At 44.5% G+C, this 13,441-nt stretch overlaps 1 protein-coding gene across 4 annotated transcripts in view; it reads left to right on the top strand.

Moving 5' to 3' along the window:
• Positions 1-13,441, top strand: part of LOC122665214 (SH3 domain-containing protein 1-like) — a 121,448-nt gene that overhangs the window by 17,686 nt on the left and 90,321 nt on the right. For all 4 annotated transcript variants that reach the window (XR_006333455.1, XM_043861304.1, XM_043861306.1 and 1 more), the window contains exons 5-6: positions 9,629-9,730; positions 9,813-10,013. Coding sequence is in view for 3 of the 4 variants with exons in the window: in XM_043861304.1 (XP_043717239.1) it covers positions 9,629-9,730; positions 9,813-10,013 (303 nt within the window). In the remaining variant the exon portion in view is untranslated. The remainder of the gene's footprint in view (positions 1-9,628; positions 9,731-9,812; positions 10,014-13,441) is intronic.

Here is a 13,441-nt window from a genome sequence, read left to right on the forward strand (position 1 = left end):
TTTCCTCTTTTCAATCTCTGAGCTGGCAAAGAAATAAATCAGAGAGACAGGGAGAGAAGACTAACAGTAGGACTAAACTACCACAAGATAAAAAGGAAGAAAAAGATATACAGAATACTCTCTGAGTTGGGTTTTCTGGTAGACCCAGCAACCCCTACCTAGTTGATGCCGAATTTTATAGTTGGAAACTCTGAGATTTCAGGGGTGATGGGTTCCTTTTTTTGTTTTCTGGGTATTTTATACCGAAGAGTGGAATGCCAAAGTATTGGGTTTTTATGCATTATATATCACTGTTTAAGTATCCGTTTGAAGGGCTTTTGATAAATGAGTTATCTGGGAAGGGGAAGTGCTTGGAATACTTGCTTGGTGAATGTGTAATGAGTGCAGAGCATGTAATGAGAAGAGGATGGTGTGGAATGGAGCTGCACAGCAGTGATGGTGGGTGGCGGTGGTATTGGGTATTTACCCCATCAAGAGTATAATGGTCATAAAAGGCTTAAAAATTCCTACTGTTAGCAACTAACATGTACAGTTAACGGAGTGGGTGTTATTGTTACTTAGGTCAAACCTTAGGGGAGCTACATGAAATTTCCCAAACCTCATGGGTGAAAGTGTAATTAGGTCATACCTCAGGGGAGGTACGTGTAATTTATCCTATATTAAATTACAATATATTCATGACCTGCTTGTGAGGTGTTACACAAGCCATTCGACGGAAGAGAGACGCTCGCTAGGTTGATAACTTCTTGTGGCACAGGAGAGGTACTTCAAAGCGATGACACCTCGATGATGAGGCAACTAAGGTACGGACCACCAAACTCTACCTCACCGATACAACTACTCTATGGTGGCATAAGAGTTATGTCGACATCAAAAGAGGTACGTGCACCATAGATACATTGGGTAGCTTTAAGAAGGAACTTAAAAGGCAATTCTATCCCGAGAATTCTGCTTTCTTGGCAAGGAGGAGCATCAAAAGGCTCAACCATACGGGTCTATGTGGGACTACGTAAAGGAGTTCACGGCACTTGTGCTCGATGTCCCGAGTATGACCGATAAAGAATTATTGTTTAACTTCATGGATGGCCTCCAAAACTAGGCTGCACAAGAACTACAACGTCGTGGCATGCAAGACCTTGCTTTAGCTATAGCAGTGGCAGAATCATTGATGGAGTTCCAAAGAGAAGACATGCCAAGGAAGAGCAATGATGAGAAGGGTATGGGAGACCAAGTTTCCAATGCTCATCATTCTAGGGAAGATACTAGCGAAACTCCTTCGGGTAAGGAGGGCAAGCTAAGGTACGATAAGAGAAACAAGTTCACACCCAAGGATATGTGCCACCTTCGCGATGGGCCACATTGGACTAGGGACTACCTAAAGAGGAAGGCCTTAAGTGCCCTAATCGAGCAAAAGAGTAAAAAAGAAGAGCTGAATCATAGGGGGTCCTTAATGCAATTTGGTGCCATCACGGCCAAGCCCACTACTCCTTATAAGGGGTTGATGTATGTAGAGACGCATGTCAATGGGAAGCCCACGCGTGCCATGATAGACACAGGAGCTACCCACAAAGAAGCTTGGACTTAGGGTGTTAGGAGACATTTGCTCCGGTGGCCAAGTTGAATATTGTTTGAGTGATTCTCTCAAGTGCAGTCAACTTGGGATGGGAGTTGCAACAACTAGATGTAAAAAATGCATTTCTTCATGGGGAACTTGAAGAGGAGGTGTACATGGGTGTTCCTCCCAGTTTCTCTATTTAGAAAACCCATGGTAAGGTATGCAAATTAAAACGAGCGTTGTATGGACTGAAGCAATCTCCTTGAGTGTGGTTTGGGCGTTTTCATAAAGCTATGATGTCTGTGGGTTACAAACAGAGTAATGCTGATCATACTCTGTTCATTAAGAAGAATGGTGAGCTAATTATTGTCCTTAGTGTATATATCGATGACATTGTGGTTACAGGAGTGACACTTGCTGAAATAGCTCGACTGAAGACTTTCTTGGGTACCGAATTTGAAATTAAAGACTTGGGAAAGTTGGATACTTCCATGGAATTGAGGTTTGATCAAGGTATCTTCCTTTCTTAGCGGAAGTATACTCTTGATCTTTTATCTAACACTAGGATGCTAGGATGCTAGGATGCTAGGATGAGAAAGCTTTCGAATGGACGCTGATTGCCAAAGGCAGCCATGGAAGGCCTTCACTCTACTCGATCAAGGCTTTCTTAACTAAGAACCTGTTCCTACAAGGTGAAGTTGTGCTATCGACAATGGATCCAAGACACGTCCTCCTGCGATTCTTGATGCCGGCAGATTTCGTCAAGGTTTGGCTGAAAGAACAGGTATTTGTTCAAGGTTTTCGCCTGTGGTTCATGCGCTGGTCATCTGGCTTCGTTCTTGGTTGGGAATCTCCCCTTGCTCCAGTATGGGTGTCGCTGCCTGGGCTTCCTATTAACTTCTACCAAGGCAACTTCCTGGTCTCCATTGTTGGGACAATTGGAAGGTTTCTCAAAGTAGATGGGGCCACGGCCAATTGTACTTGTACCGTGGAAGCCAGATTCTGTGTCGAAGTTGACATGAGAAAGGCGCTGCCCTTTAGGGTGTGGGTGGGCTGTGGTCCAGAAGGATTCCATCAAAAGGTGGTGTATGAACGTCTGCCCTCCTACTGTGTGTCGTGTTCGAAGATTGGCCATTCGCAAGATATCTGTAGAAAGCTATTGCAGAGGAAGGGAGGTGCTGGAAAGCCTGTGGCTGCCGGAGGGCTCGAGGTTCCGGCTCAGGACTGCCCTGCAGCACCGGGAAGAAGTGGGCAGCCTGGATGCTGAGTCAACGATGAGGCTCGTGATAGAGATGGGATTTTTGTTCCGTATGGCGAGGGCACCTCGCGTGGCGATGGCAGGTTGATTATTACAGCTGGTCAAGCGTCGCCTGTGACCCGTCGGGGACGATGGAAAACTGCAGGGGGTCAAGACGTGGTCTCCGGTCTTTAGGGGCTCTCGTTGACCCAGTCGAAGGATCCGCAGGTGTGACTGTGCTTGCGGAGGAACCACGGTCTGTGATCTTGGCTAAAAAGGAGGTGGCAGGCAATGGCTTGGGTGCGGTTGCTCCATTGGCTCTAAATGGTGCGTTGGCTGTTTTGGAACAGGATGTTTCTCGTACTGTTGTGCTTTCTCTGTCAGGGGACTTAGCGCAAGACTTAGAAGAGGGCGAAGTTTCGACTGGTAGAGCTTTGCTGCCTCTTGAACCATCTGGTGTCAGCGAGGCTGAAGTGCAAGTGGCGCAGGGTGCTCACGGGTGGGAGATGAGAAATAGTGAGGCTATTGAGGCTGCGACAGTTGGTGCTTTGACTGAAAGCTGTTCGCAGTCCCTGTCAGATGGTCACTCTCCCTTCTTTGAAGGCGTGTCCTTGGGGGTTAAGGTTAAGGATGACACCCATGTGCCTTGCAGGCCAGAGACACTTTCTGTAAGCCGTGAAGAGCTGCTAGAAAGTTTCAGAAGCTTTAATGCTGCTATTGAAGGTCGGATCTGCAAAACTCTGGATAGGATTAGGGAGAAAGATGCCATCCCGGCTGCGCCAGGCCCGCGAGGAGGGAGGAGACAGGCCTCCCGGGCGCATTTTTGGAGTGCTGCCAATGTCTATAAAAGAAAGAAAATAAAAAAAAGCAAAAGGGGGAGACCAGCTAACGAGGGTCCCTCAAGGCGTGTTACAAGATCGATGAGATCGCTAGGGTCCTCTGGGAATGTTCCTACATGAGTTGTTTATTTTGGAACGCACGCGGAATTGGTAATAAGCCTACTACTAGTCGGTTAAAAGCTATTTTACAATTACATAAGGTAGACCTTGTGGCTATTGCAGAGCCTAAGGCTCAAGTTTCTAAGGCGCAGATAGTCCTGAGGCGAATCGGTTTGGATTCGGTGCACACTGGGGAGCGTATCTGGGTGTTTTGGAGTGCCTTTATGCAGATTTCTGTGTTAGAAGAGCATCGGCAATTCCTGACTTTGAAGTGTGAGCATGCCAGAGCAGGGTCCTTCATTGTCACTTTCATTCATGGTCTCTACGCAGTGGGAGAGAGGAGGGAGGTGTGGGAGAGGCTGGTTATGTTTTTTGCTTCAAACACGCTCCCTTGGGCGGTGGGAGGGGATTTTAATGCGGTGACTTCCCCCTCGGAGAAAATTGGGGGCAGCCCTGCTTGCTCGATTTCTTTAGATGAGTTTGGTGGGTTTGTGAGCAATGCGGGCCTTGTAGATGCAGGCTATGCTGGCAATATTTTCACTAGGACTAACAACCGCACAGGTGTGAGCAGAGTCTTGGCCAGATTGGACTGCTTCTTGGTAAGCCCAACTTGGTTAGCAGCCTTCCCCAGGTGTGAGGTGGTACATCTTAACAGGACATGTTTAGACCATTCTCCTTTGTGGCTCTCTTTTTTAGCTTCTTGAGCCCGTCCTGTTACAACCTTTAAATTCCAGCAAATGTGGTTGCTTCATTCGGGCTTCATGCAGTTTGTCAAGATGGTGTGGGAGGAACCGGTGGCGGGCTCCCCTCTCATTGTTTTATTCCTGAAACTAAAAAGACTCCGGGGTGCTCTCCGAAAGTGGAACAGGGAGGTGTTTGAGAATGTGCACCAGAAGGTTAAGGATGCCGAAGATTCTGTTAACAGAATGGAGGTAGCCTATGACCAGTACCCGACTGAGGGGGCTAAGGAGGAGCTCGGAGAGGCCAGGAAAGCCTTGGAAGGGGCACTTCTTCAGGAGGAAATTTTCTGGAAACAAAAATCCAAGGTTACTTGGCTTAAGGAGGGGGACTGTAATACTAAATTCTTCCACTCCATGGTTAACATCAGAAGAAGACATGCTAGAGTGGATAAGATAAAAGGGATGGACGGGGAATGGATCCATGACCCGGAAGGGGTGCAGGCTGAGGCAGTGCGTCATTTCTCGACATTTTTGCTACTCGGGGCAGCTTGGTAGATGAAGAACTGTTGATCTGATTCCCAGCTTTGTTATTACGGAGGAGGACAATCTTGCCTTATTATTGCCGCCTTCTTTGGAGGAGATTAAAGAGGCTGTTTTTTCATTGTCTTGTGACGATGCGCCGAGTCTGACGGCTTCTCAGGTTACTTTTTCACAGCTTGCTGGGAGGTGGTCAGTCATCATGTATGGGCTGCAGGTGTGGATTTCTTCGAGGGTGGGGCCCTCCCTAGAAGCTACACTTCAGCTAATCTTGTGCTAATCCCCAAGAAGGAGAACCCTGAGGTAATGGCTGATCTTCGCCCTATAAGCCTGTGTAACTTTTCTTATAAGATTATTGCAAAGATTATTGTTTCTCGTTTGGCAAGCTTGCTTCCGGCCCTAGTGGAAACGGAACATGGTGCTTTTGTGCAGGGCAAGTGTATCCATGACAGTATATCCATTGTCCAAGAGGTGGCTCAGGACCTTAACAGAAAGACTCGGGGTGGTAGTGTGATCCTCAAGCTTAATATGGCCAAGGCCTATGACTGGTTAGAATGGAAATTTGTTTGGCTCGTCCTCTCTAGGTTTGGCTTTAGTGAAAACTGGATCAGATTGATCAGGAAGGCAGTGGAGAACTGCTGGTTCTCAATTGTTTTGGGTGGCAAGCAGTCTGGGTACTTCAATTCCACGAGGGGGGTGAGACAGGGGGATCCTTTGTCCCCAGCTCTTTTTATACTGGCAAAGGAGGTGTTAAGCAGGGGCCTCAAAAATCTTTTTGTGGAGGGGCAAGCAGCTTACTACAGGCTACCAAGGGGTTGCCCTGGGATTTCGCATAGTCTTTTTGCGGATGACACCATCATCTTCATCAGGGGCCTAAAGAACTCTCTCAAGTTCTCTCAAGCAAATCATGGGCTTCATAGGCAGGTATGAAGAATTCTCAGGGCAGCTAGTTAATAGGCAAAAAAGCTGTTTTGTGGTGGGTAACAAGGCCTCATTGGCAAGGGCTCACATGATCGGGATGGTGACTGGTTTCCCTAGAAAGACGCTCCCAATCACTTATCTGGGAGCTCCTCTTTTAGCAGGCAGGCTTAAGATTTGTTTTTTTGATGCTCTGGTTGGAAAAATTAGAAATAAAGTCGTAGGCTGGAAGGGAAGGCTTCTCTCTGTTGGAGGTCGAGTTATGCTCCTTAAGCATGTCCTCGCCTCTATTCCCATACACGTCTTGGCAACTATTAATCCTCCCAAGGCTGTCATTAAAAGACTCTACAGGATCTTTGCTGATTTCCTTTGGGGCTGCTCAGAATGGGGGAAGCGAAGACATTGGGTGTGCTGGCAGAAGGTCTGCAGGCCCCACCAGGAAGGGGGCTTGGGGATTCGGCGGCTGGAAGATGTGGGGCTCTCACTTCGCCTCAAGGGGCTTTGGAAAGTGTTCACTAAGAGTTCTCTGTGGAGTGATTTTTTCAAGGCAAAATTCTTTAGGAACTCTCATGCGGTGCTGGCTGGGATTCAAGGTGTGGGGTCGAATTCCTGGCGTAGTACATTGGCCTTCAAGGAGTTTATGCTGAGCAGGTCCATATGGTTGCTAGGCTCGGGGGAAATCTACTTCTGGCTGGACGATTGGACAGGTGGAAGCCCTCTTCTTGATCATGTCAACAACGCACTACAGATAGATTTGAGCTTGAGGGTCAAGGAGGCTTTGGACGAGGTCGGAGGGTGGAAGCAAGAGATTTTGGATACCATTGACTCAGAGGCTGCCAGGGATTGTGTATCCCTCCAAAAGTTTATTCCCTCTTGTACGCATGATGTGCTTGCCTGGACCCCCTCTTCTGATGGGAAGTTCAGCACCAAATCTGTGTGGAATGAAGTGAGAAGTGTTGCTTCGGAGGCTCCATATGCAGGATGGATCTGGAACCAGTCGGTCCCCCTGAAAGTGGCTTTCTTTTCTTGGCAGATTTTCAATGGAAGGATCCCCACCGATGATTCCTTAATGTCGGTAGGAATCCCTTTGGCATCCAAGTGTAATTGTTGTGGAAGTCCTAGGACCGAGACCGCCAACCATTGCCTTGTGTCGGGTGTCCTGGCAACCAAGGTTTGGGGGTTCTTCTCTAGGCTCTTCGACATCCCGGCTATCCCCTCCCAAGACACTCGCAGTCGTATCCGCCTTTGGCAGGAGTCGGCCAGCTCCAACAGTGCAAGTGCTTTTATAACTGGCATCCTTCCTTCCCTGATAGTTTGGGAGCTTTGGAAGGAGAGGAACTCTAGAAGGCATAGGGAAAGACGTCGCACTGCTAACTCGGTGATAGAGAGCATTAAAGCCTGGGTTAATGAGATTCAGCTACCTACTAAGCTTGGTAGACAAGGCTCGGTCAGAAACGGCTTGATTCTTCAGTGTTTTGGCATTGGGGAACCCGCACCCAGGCTGTCCCGCCCCACTCCGGTGTATTGGTGTCTTCCGCTGTACTCAGTCAAGCTTAACGTGGATGGCGCTTCTAGGGGCAACCCCGGTCTAGGAGGGGGTGGAGGTGTAATTTGGAACTCGAAAGGAGAGGCTCTGGCAGCTTTCTCTAATTTTTATGGTAGCTGCACGAATTCTATTGCTGAGCTGAGAGCCTTGAGAGATGGCTTAACCCTATGTCAGGCCTTGGGCTATAGGGATGTGGTGGTTAACTCGGACTTTGCTTCAATGGTCAGAATGATAACCTAGAAAAGGTGCAACTTGTGGAAGGGCTGGTATTGGTTTCAGGAGATTTTGACTATGGTGTCGGATGGCCGAACCTCTGTGACCTTTGCTTTTCAGGAGAGTAACAGGGCAGCTGACTGGCTAGCTAATCAAGCCTGTGACTTAGGTGTGTCTTGCACCTTCCATCAAGACTGTATTCCCACAGGTAAGCTTCAGGTAATTCTTAGGGAAGACAAGGCTGGACTGCCGGTCCTTAAGAAGTAGGTTCTTTTTGGTGTTTTGTAAGGGCGTTGAGTGGTTTCAGCCTGTGAGAGTTAAATGTTTTGGGAAGGGGTAAGGCGGAATGTCCCCCCCGTGTATTATTTGTTTTCTTCTTTGAGAGCAATAAAATTCTAGGGGCTTACCCGGGTCCCAGGTAATATTCGGGCCAAAAAAAAAAAAAGGATGCAAACCGATTGATACACCTCTTGAGGCAAATTCTCACGTGAACCTATGGACAAAAGAGGTTATCAGAGATTAGTTGGGCGATTGATTTATATCTCTCACACCAGGCCAGATATTGCATGTGCCGTTTGCATGGTCAGCCAGTACATGCATGATCCATATTCTGGACACTTGGAGGCCGTCTATTGGATCTTGTGGTACTTGAAGTCTGCTCTTGGCCACGGAATTCTTTTTTCTCCCCATGATCATTTGCGCATTGAGGCTTACATTGATGCTGATTGGGCAGGATCTCTCTCGATGATAGACGTTTACCTTCGGCTACTATACTCGTGTTGGAAATCTTGTTACTTGACGGAGTAAGAAACAGGAAGTGGTTGCTCGTTCTAGTGCAAAGGCTGAGTTTACGGCTATGGCCCACAGTATTTATAAACTTCTTTTGCTCCACGGTCTTCTTCAGGATTTGTGTGTTACTCTTCAACTTCCCATGCAGTTCTTTTGTGACTGTAAATCCGCCATCAATATTGCTCATAATCCGGTCCAGCATAATCGGACGAAGCATGTTGAGATTGATCGTCATTTATTACATTTGCAGAGCAATTGGCAGTTTCTGTTTACAAAGGGTCTTCCTGGCAATGTTTTTCATCCAATAATTTCCAAGTTGGGCATGATTGATATCTATGCACCAACTTGAGGGGGAGTGTTGTAATATGTGGACAAGGGCAGTTTTGTCTTATTTTATTCCCTTAGGAGTATTCTTGTACTTGTACCTATTCTAGAACATTCTCTAGTCTATTATAAATAAAGTGGGCTGGGAACATAATGTCACAAGCCATTATTCTTAATTCCATCAGTAAGTGTGTTTATGCATTCATTAGAAACACTTTTTCCTCTAGCACCCACCAAATTGTTCTCGAGGTACTCCACAAAATTTTCTAAGTTAATAAACACCATGTGGAGATCTTTCCTACATTCTCCTAATCTTTCCATTACCCTCTTAAACAAATAAATTGCTTCAGTTGTTGATTTCTCTGGCATGATATCAAATTAGTTATCGGAAATACTAGAGTCTTGTCTCAATTGGTTTTTAATTACTCTCTTTCAAAGTTTCATAGTATATCTCATAAGTTTTGTCCCCCCTATGGTTATAACAACTTTGAAAATAACCTCTTTTCTTATAAATACATACCACAATGCTTCTTCTCAATTCAGTTGGCATTGTTCTTGTGCTCATCTTATTAAACAACTTTGTTAACCAAATTATCCCAGCAATTTTCATCCCTTCCATACCTATACCGTCTGGTTCTAATGCTTTCGTATCTTCATCTTCTTCAAAGCTTTCTTTGCTTTAGGCACCCTAATTCGAAAAACATAGGTAAGGTTTGTATTTTCATGAGGTTGGTTTATTTGGCCAAGCTCTATGCATCTGTTTTGGCTGATCACTTCATGGAAACATTAGTCACTCAGTGGTTTTTCAAGCATTCTGGTGTCTTTATTTTTATGGTTTGTTATTGCATTCCCCCTATTTGTTTTTAACTCTTAGAAATTTTCTCTGCCTAGATTTCTGAGCCACTACGGGCATTAGTAACAGGAGCTCCACTGGAGGATGCTCGGCACCTAACTCATCGTTTTGAAAAAATCCGCCAAGAGGTGGAAGCTCAGGTATTATTATCCACTTCGTGTACATGAAATAAGCAGTACAAATGATGAAGGGTGAAATGCATATTGATTATGTACTCATCAGGCGGCTGAAGTTTTAAGGCGGCAGTCAAAGTTAAAGGAAGCTGGAGTTCCTCCTGAGAGTGATGCAAAGTTTCAAAATGCAGAAGCAAAATTGTCTGAGCTTAAATCTGCTATGATGGCACTGGGGAGAGAAGCAACAGCAGCAATGTCATCAGTTGAGGCGCAACAGCAGCGAATCACTTTGCAAAAACTTTTTACAATGGTAAAACCATTTTATATGCGTCTTTAATTTTCCTTAAAAACTGATGATATTTTTGAAATACTTATTTATTTACCTATGCAGCACATGGACTTCTTGATAAGGCTTTAATAGGGATCCTCTAGTCTATCCTGAACCTCCAAAATTTACGCAAAATACTTTCTAAGAAATTAATCATGTATTTTATTTACATTGGAACCTTATGATCCACTGTCATTAGGTCTTCCCTTGATCCTTCAGTGACATTAAATTTGTTAACTGTTAATTAATTTCATGATTTGGGTAGATTAACTTTCATATGTATGCTTTAATAAATTGCTTCTCAATGTATTTTCCGGTTTGATCTGCTGACTGTGTGTGACCTGTGAATGCTACTGCTTTCTGAATCAAGATGCTGTTTTCAAACAATGCTCTCTCTCTCTCTCTCTCGTGTGGGTGCTCCTTTTTATTGGTAAAAGTTTTGATTGTCGGATACCACAGACCAGGAGCTAAAAAAGTCTTCATCTGTGTAAATAAAACATCACACCATTCGGGTGTTACCTGATATGGTGACGAATGCAGCGGAAGAGGATCACGAGCAGGTAAGGTTATGAGCCACACGAACTTCACGAATCTTCTTCGATCTCCAGATACCCGTTAGGTTTCTCCACAAGACTAACCCGGGTTATGTGACTGAATGTCCCCAGACATTCCCAAAACCACCAGGATCTTAGTTCAGTGGCCTACCTCACAGTTAAAAATCATAATGATCAATAAGGGTATCAGAAAATGTAACGGAAGATCAAAATACTATTATAAACATAAGTAACAGAATACTAAATGATAACATAAGTATTTACTTATCCATATTGTTGATTTAAGCTCTACAACCTTATATATATATAGGCATAATATCTGAAAAGGTTAACTTACATAAAAGGAAATCTCATATGTTGATCAACACATAATCCATCACCCAGCACTTCAAGCAGTAACCAATAAGTACAACTATCATCATCACGTACATCTTTATGCCCATCCTGCTCCACATCCAACAACATCATGCTAGCTGCTATATCTAAAATAAAGGTATACCGAGGGATGAGCTCCATTGAGCCTAGTGAGGGAAAACATGCAAACAGCAAATAGTCCATGATGCATGTCTTAAAGCTAACATGTAACTAGCAACAGATCTAGGTCTCATGAGGTTTGATTGCTACTGTAATAGGTATGATATTCTCGGTCCCAAAAACATACACAATACATCGGTTACCTGAGAATACCACTCTACTACGGTGAAGACCCGCCAGTTCCGGAATTATGCATCGGACCCCAACGAACCCTCAATGTTAACCCTACCGTTTGTTCCCATTCTGGAAATACTCTTCAGACCTAGGACAGTGAATGGCATTCTGGAATTATCCCTTCGGACCTACCACGGGTTATCCAACACCTTACCCCTATTGGTAAGGGTCGTAGCATTGGGTTTATGATAGCCTAACCATATGCATTTTTAATATGGATGTCATATGATTCAACAGTAGATAGTAAAGTAATCAGTTCCAACATCGTTTCTCAAACACATCATTCATAAATCACAATAATGGTTATGCATATGCAATATGGAATGCATCCTAACATCATGCATACATTTAATGCAAAAGAAAAACTATAAACCTATATGAACATAGCTTCTATCATGATGAATGAACAGGTGCAGCAAGCATGAACAGAAGAAACAATAATAAACATTCACAAATTAAGGTTAAATCCACTCACGTTGGGTTGGAAGAGTTGCACAAGAAAGTAGATGTTCCAACTCACAAATAGACCTCACCGAGGTAGATTACAGCCTAATTTAACAATACACAATACTAATTAGGTTAACAGGACAAACCAGAACAAGTCCCAACCATTTAGGACAAATCTAAGACAACAGAGGAGGACCGGATTCAGACCAGTACAGGGATCGGATGACCACAGGAGGGTCAGCCTTTGCATCCGATGGTCAAAACAAAGTAGGGGTTTGGGGTTTATTTTCATGGATATTGACATGCACGGTACCAAAATCATAAAAAGGCTTCAAGGGAGTGAAGAACATAGTATTTGGGTCAAATCAACCCAAATGCATGTTGGGTTTAAGGTTTTAGAACCATTTTGCCTAATTCTCTAAGCTTGGGCTGAGATGAGTTATGAACTCAGCAGAATTTCAAGGGAGAAGAAGAATTGGGCAGATTAGAAAGGGTTTAAAAGCCTAGCTGAGGTACTCATTAGCAGAGATCAGTAGCAATCTCAGCCGGCCAGCTTTTCCCAGACTTTCTCTCTCCAGTTCCCACTTCTCCAGAGCTTCTCTCTCTTTTCTCTTTTCTCCAGAGCAGATATCAGATTCTGTTTGAGTTAGAAATGAGGTTCTAAGTTAAGTCTTCCTTATATAGGTAAGGCTACTGAGGTCTGTTTGGTTTGGCCATATTAGAATTAGTTTGTAAAATCTGATTCTTCTAAGTGTTTAAAGGATATAACCCATAAAGGACTTATAATTAAGTCTCGGGAGTGATATCCCGTGACATAAATAAGAGCCCGGCCGTAATGATATGTGGGTAGCTCAAACCAGTCGGGGGTATATGGGTCCCACAGAGAAAAATTACATTTCATTCTATATTATGCAAATAATACATTAGTTTATATAATCATTACCAATGGGTTCTTACCTATGATCCGGCCTAGGAGATTGACAGGTTTTGTATATGCTCCACCCAGCATTTATCGCATGCAAAACTTATATGCGAGGTCCCGTCCGGTTCCTCAAGTTCCAAAATAGCTACATCAGCCGATTCTTCAGAATCCATCATTAGGGGGAACTGGAAGATTGGCTCGATTCCTCAGCCGATAAAACCCACAACATTGAGGCATACATGGTTGTTGAACCAGAACTATGAAATCACATAAGTTCAAATAGGCTCAGTTTAGAGGTGGGTGTCACTTGGATTCCCATAGAGAACACAACACTAGTAGAGATATGGAGTAAGAACCAAGACTGAGAGTGAGAATGTCAAATTTCAACTTCAGGTTTAGGGATATTGAGGTAATCATATATATAGCTCCTTTCCCATTCACACAAGGAATAGAATTAGGGGGCCATACTAAGTGGCCGCTCCTTACTCAAACCCTAGCAGGTTCTAGGACCCGCGGCCAGCCCTTGGTGGGCGCCCGGATCGGGTCATGCCCGGTCCAGTTACATCTGCCACTCGCCCACACAGGGCGTAGCAACTCAGTCATTCATCTAATCCTCTCTCATACGTGTATCTCTTTATACAGGTGATGGAATATTCAGGGAAATGAACTTGTGTCAATGAGACACAGGTCCTCTTAATTTATAATATTATGATGAAAGTACAAGTTTACAATAACACCCTTAGGGCAACACAGACTATACCCTACTGGACTATTATACC

The sequence above is a fragment of the Telopea speciosissima genome, chromosome 6 (genome assembly GCF_018873765.1).
Source record: "Telopea speciosissima isolate NSW1024214 ecotype Mountain lineage chromosome 6, Tspe_v1, whole genome shotgun sequence".
NCBI classification, from domain to species: domain Eukaryota; kingdom Viridiplantae; phylum Streptophyta; class Magnoliopsida; order Proteales; family Proteaceae; genus Telopea; species Telopea speciosissima.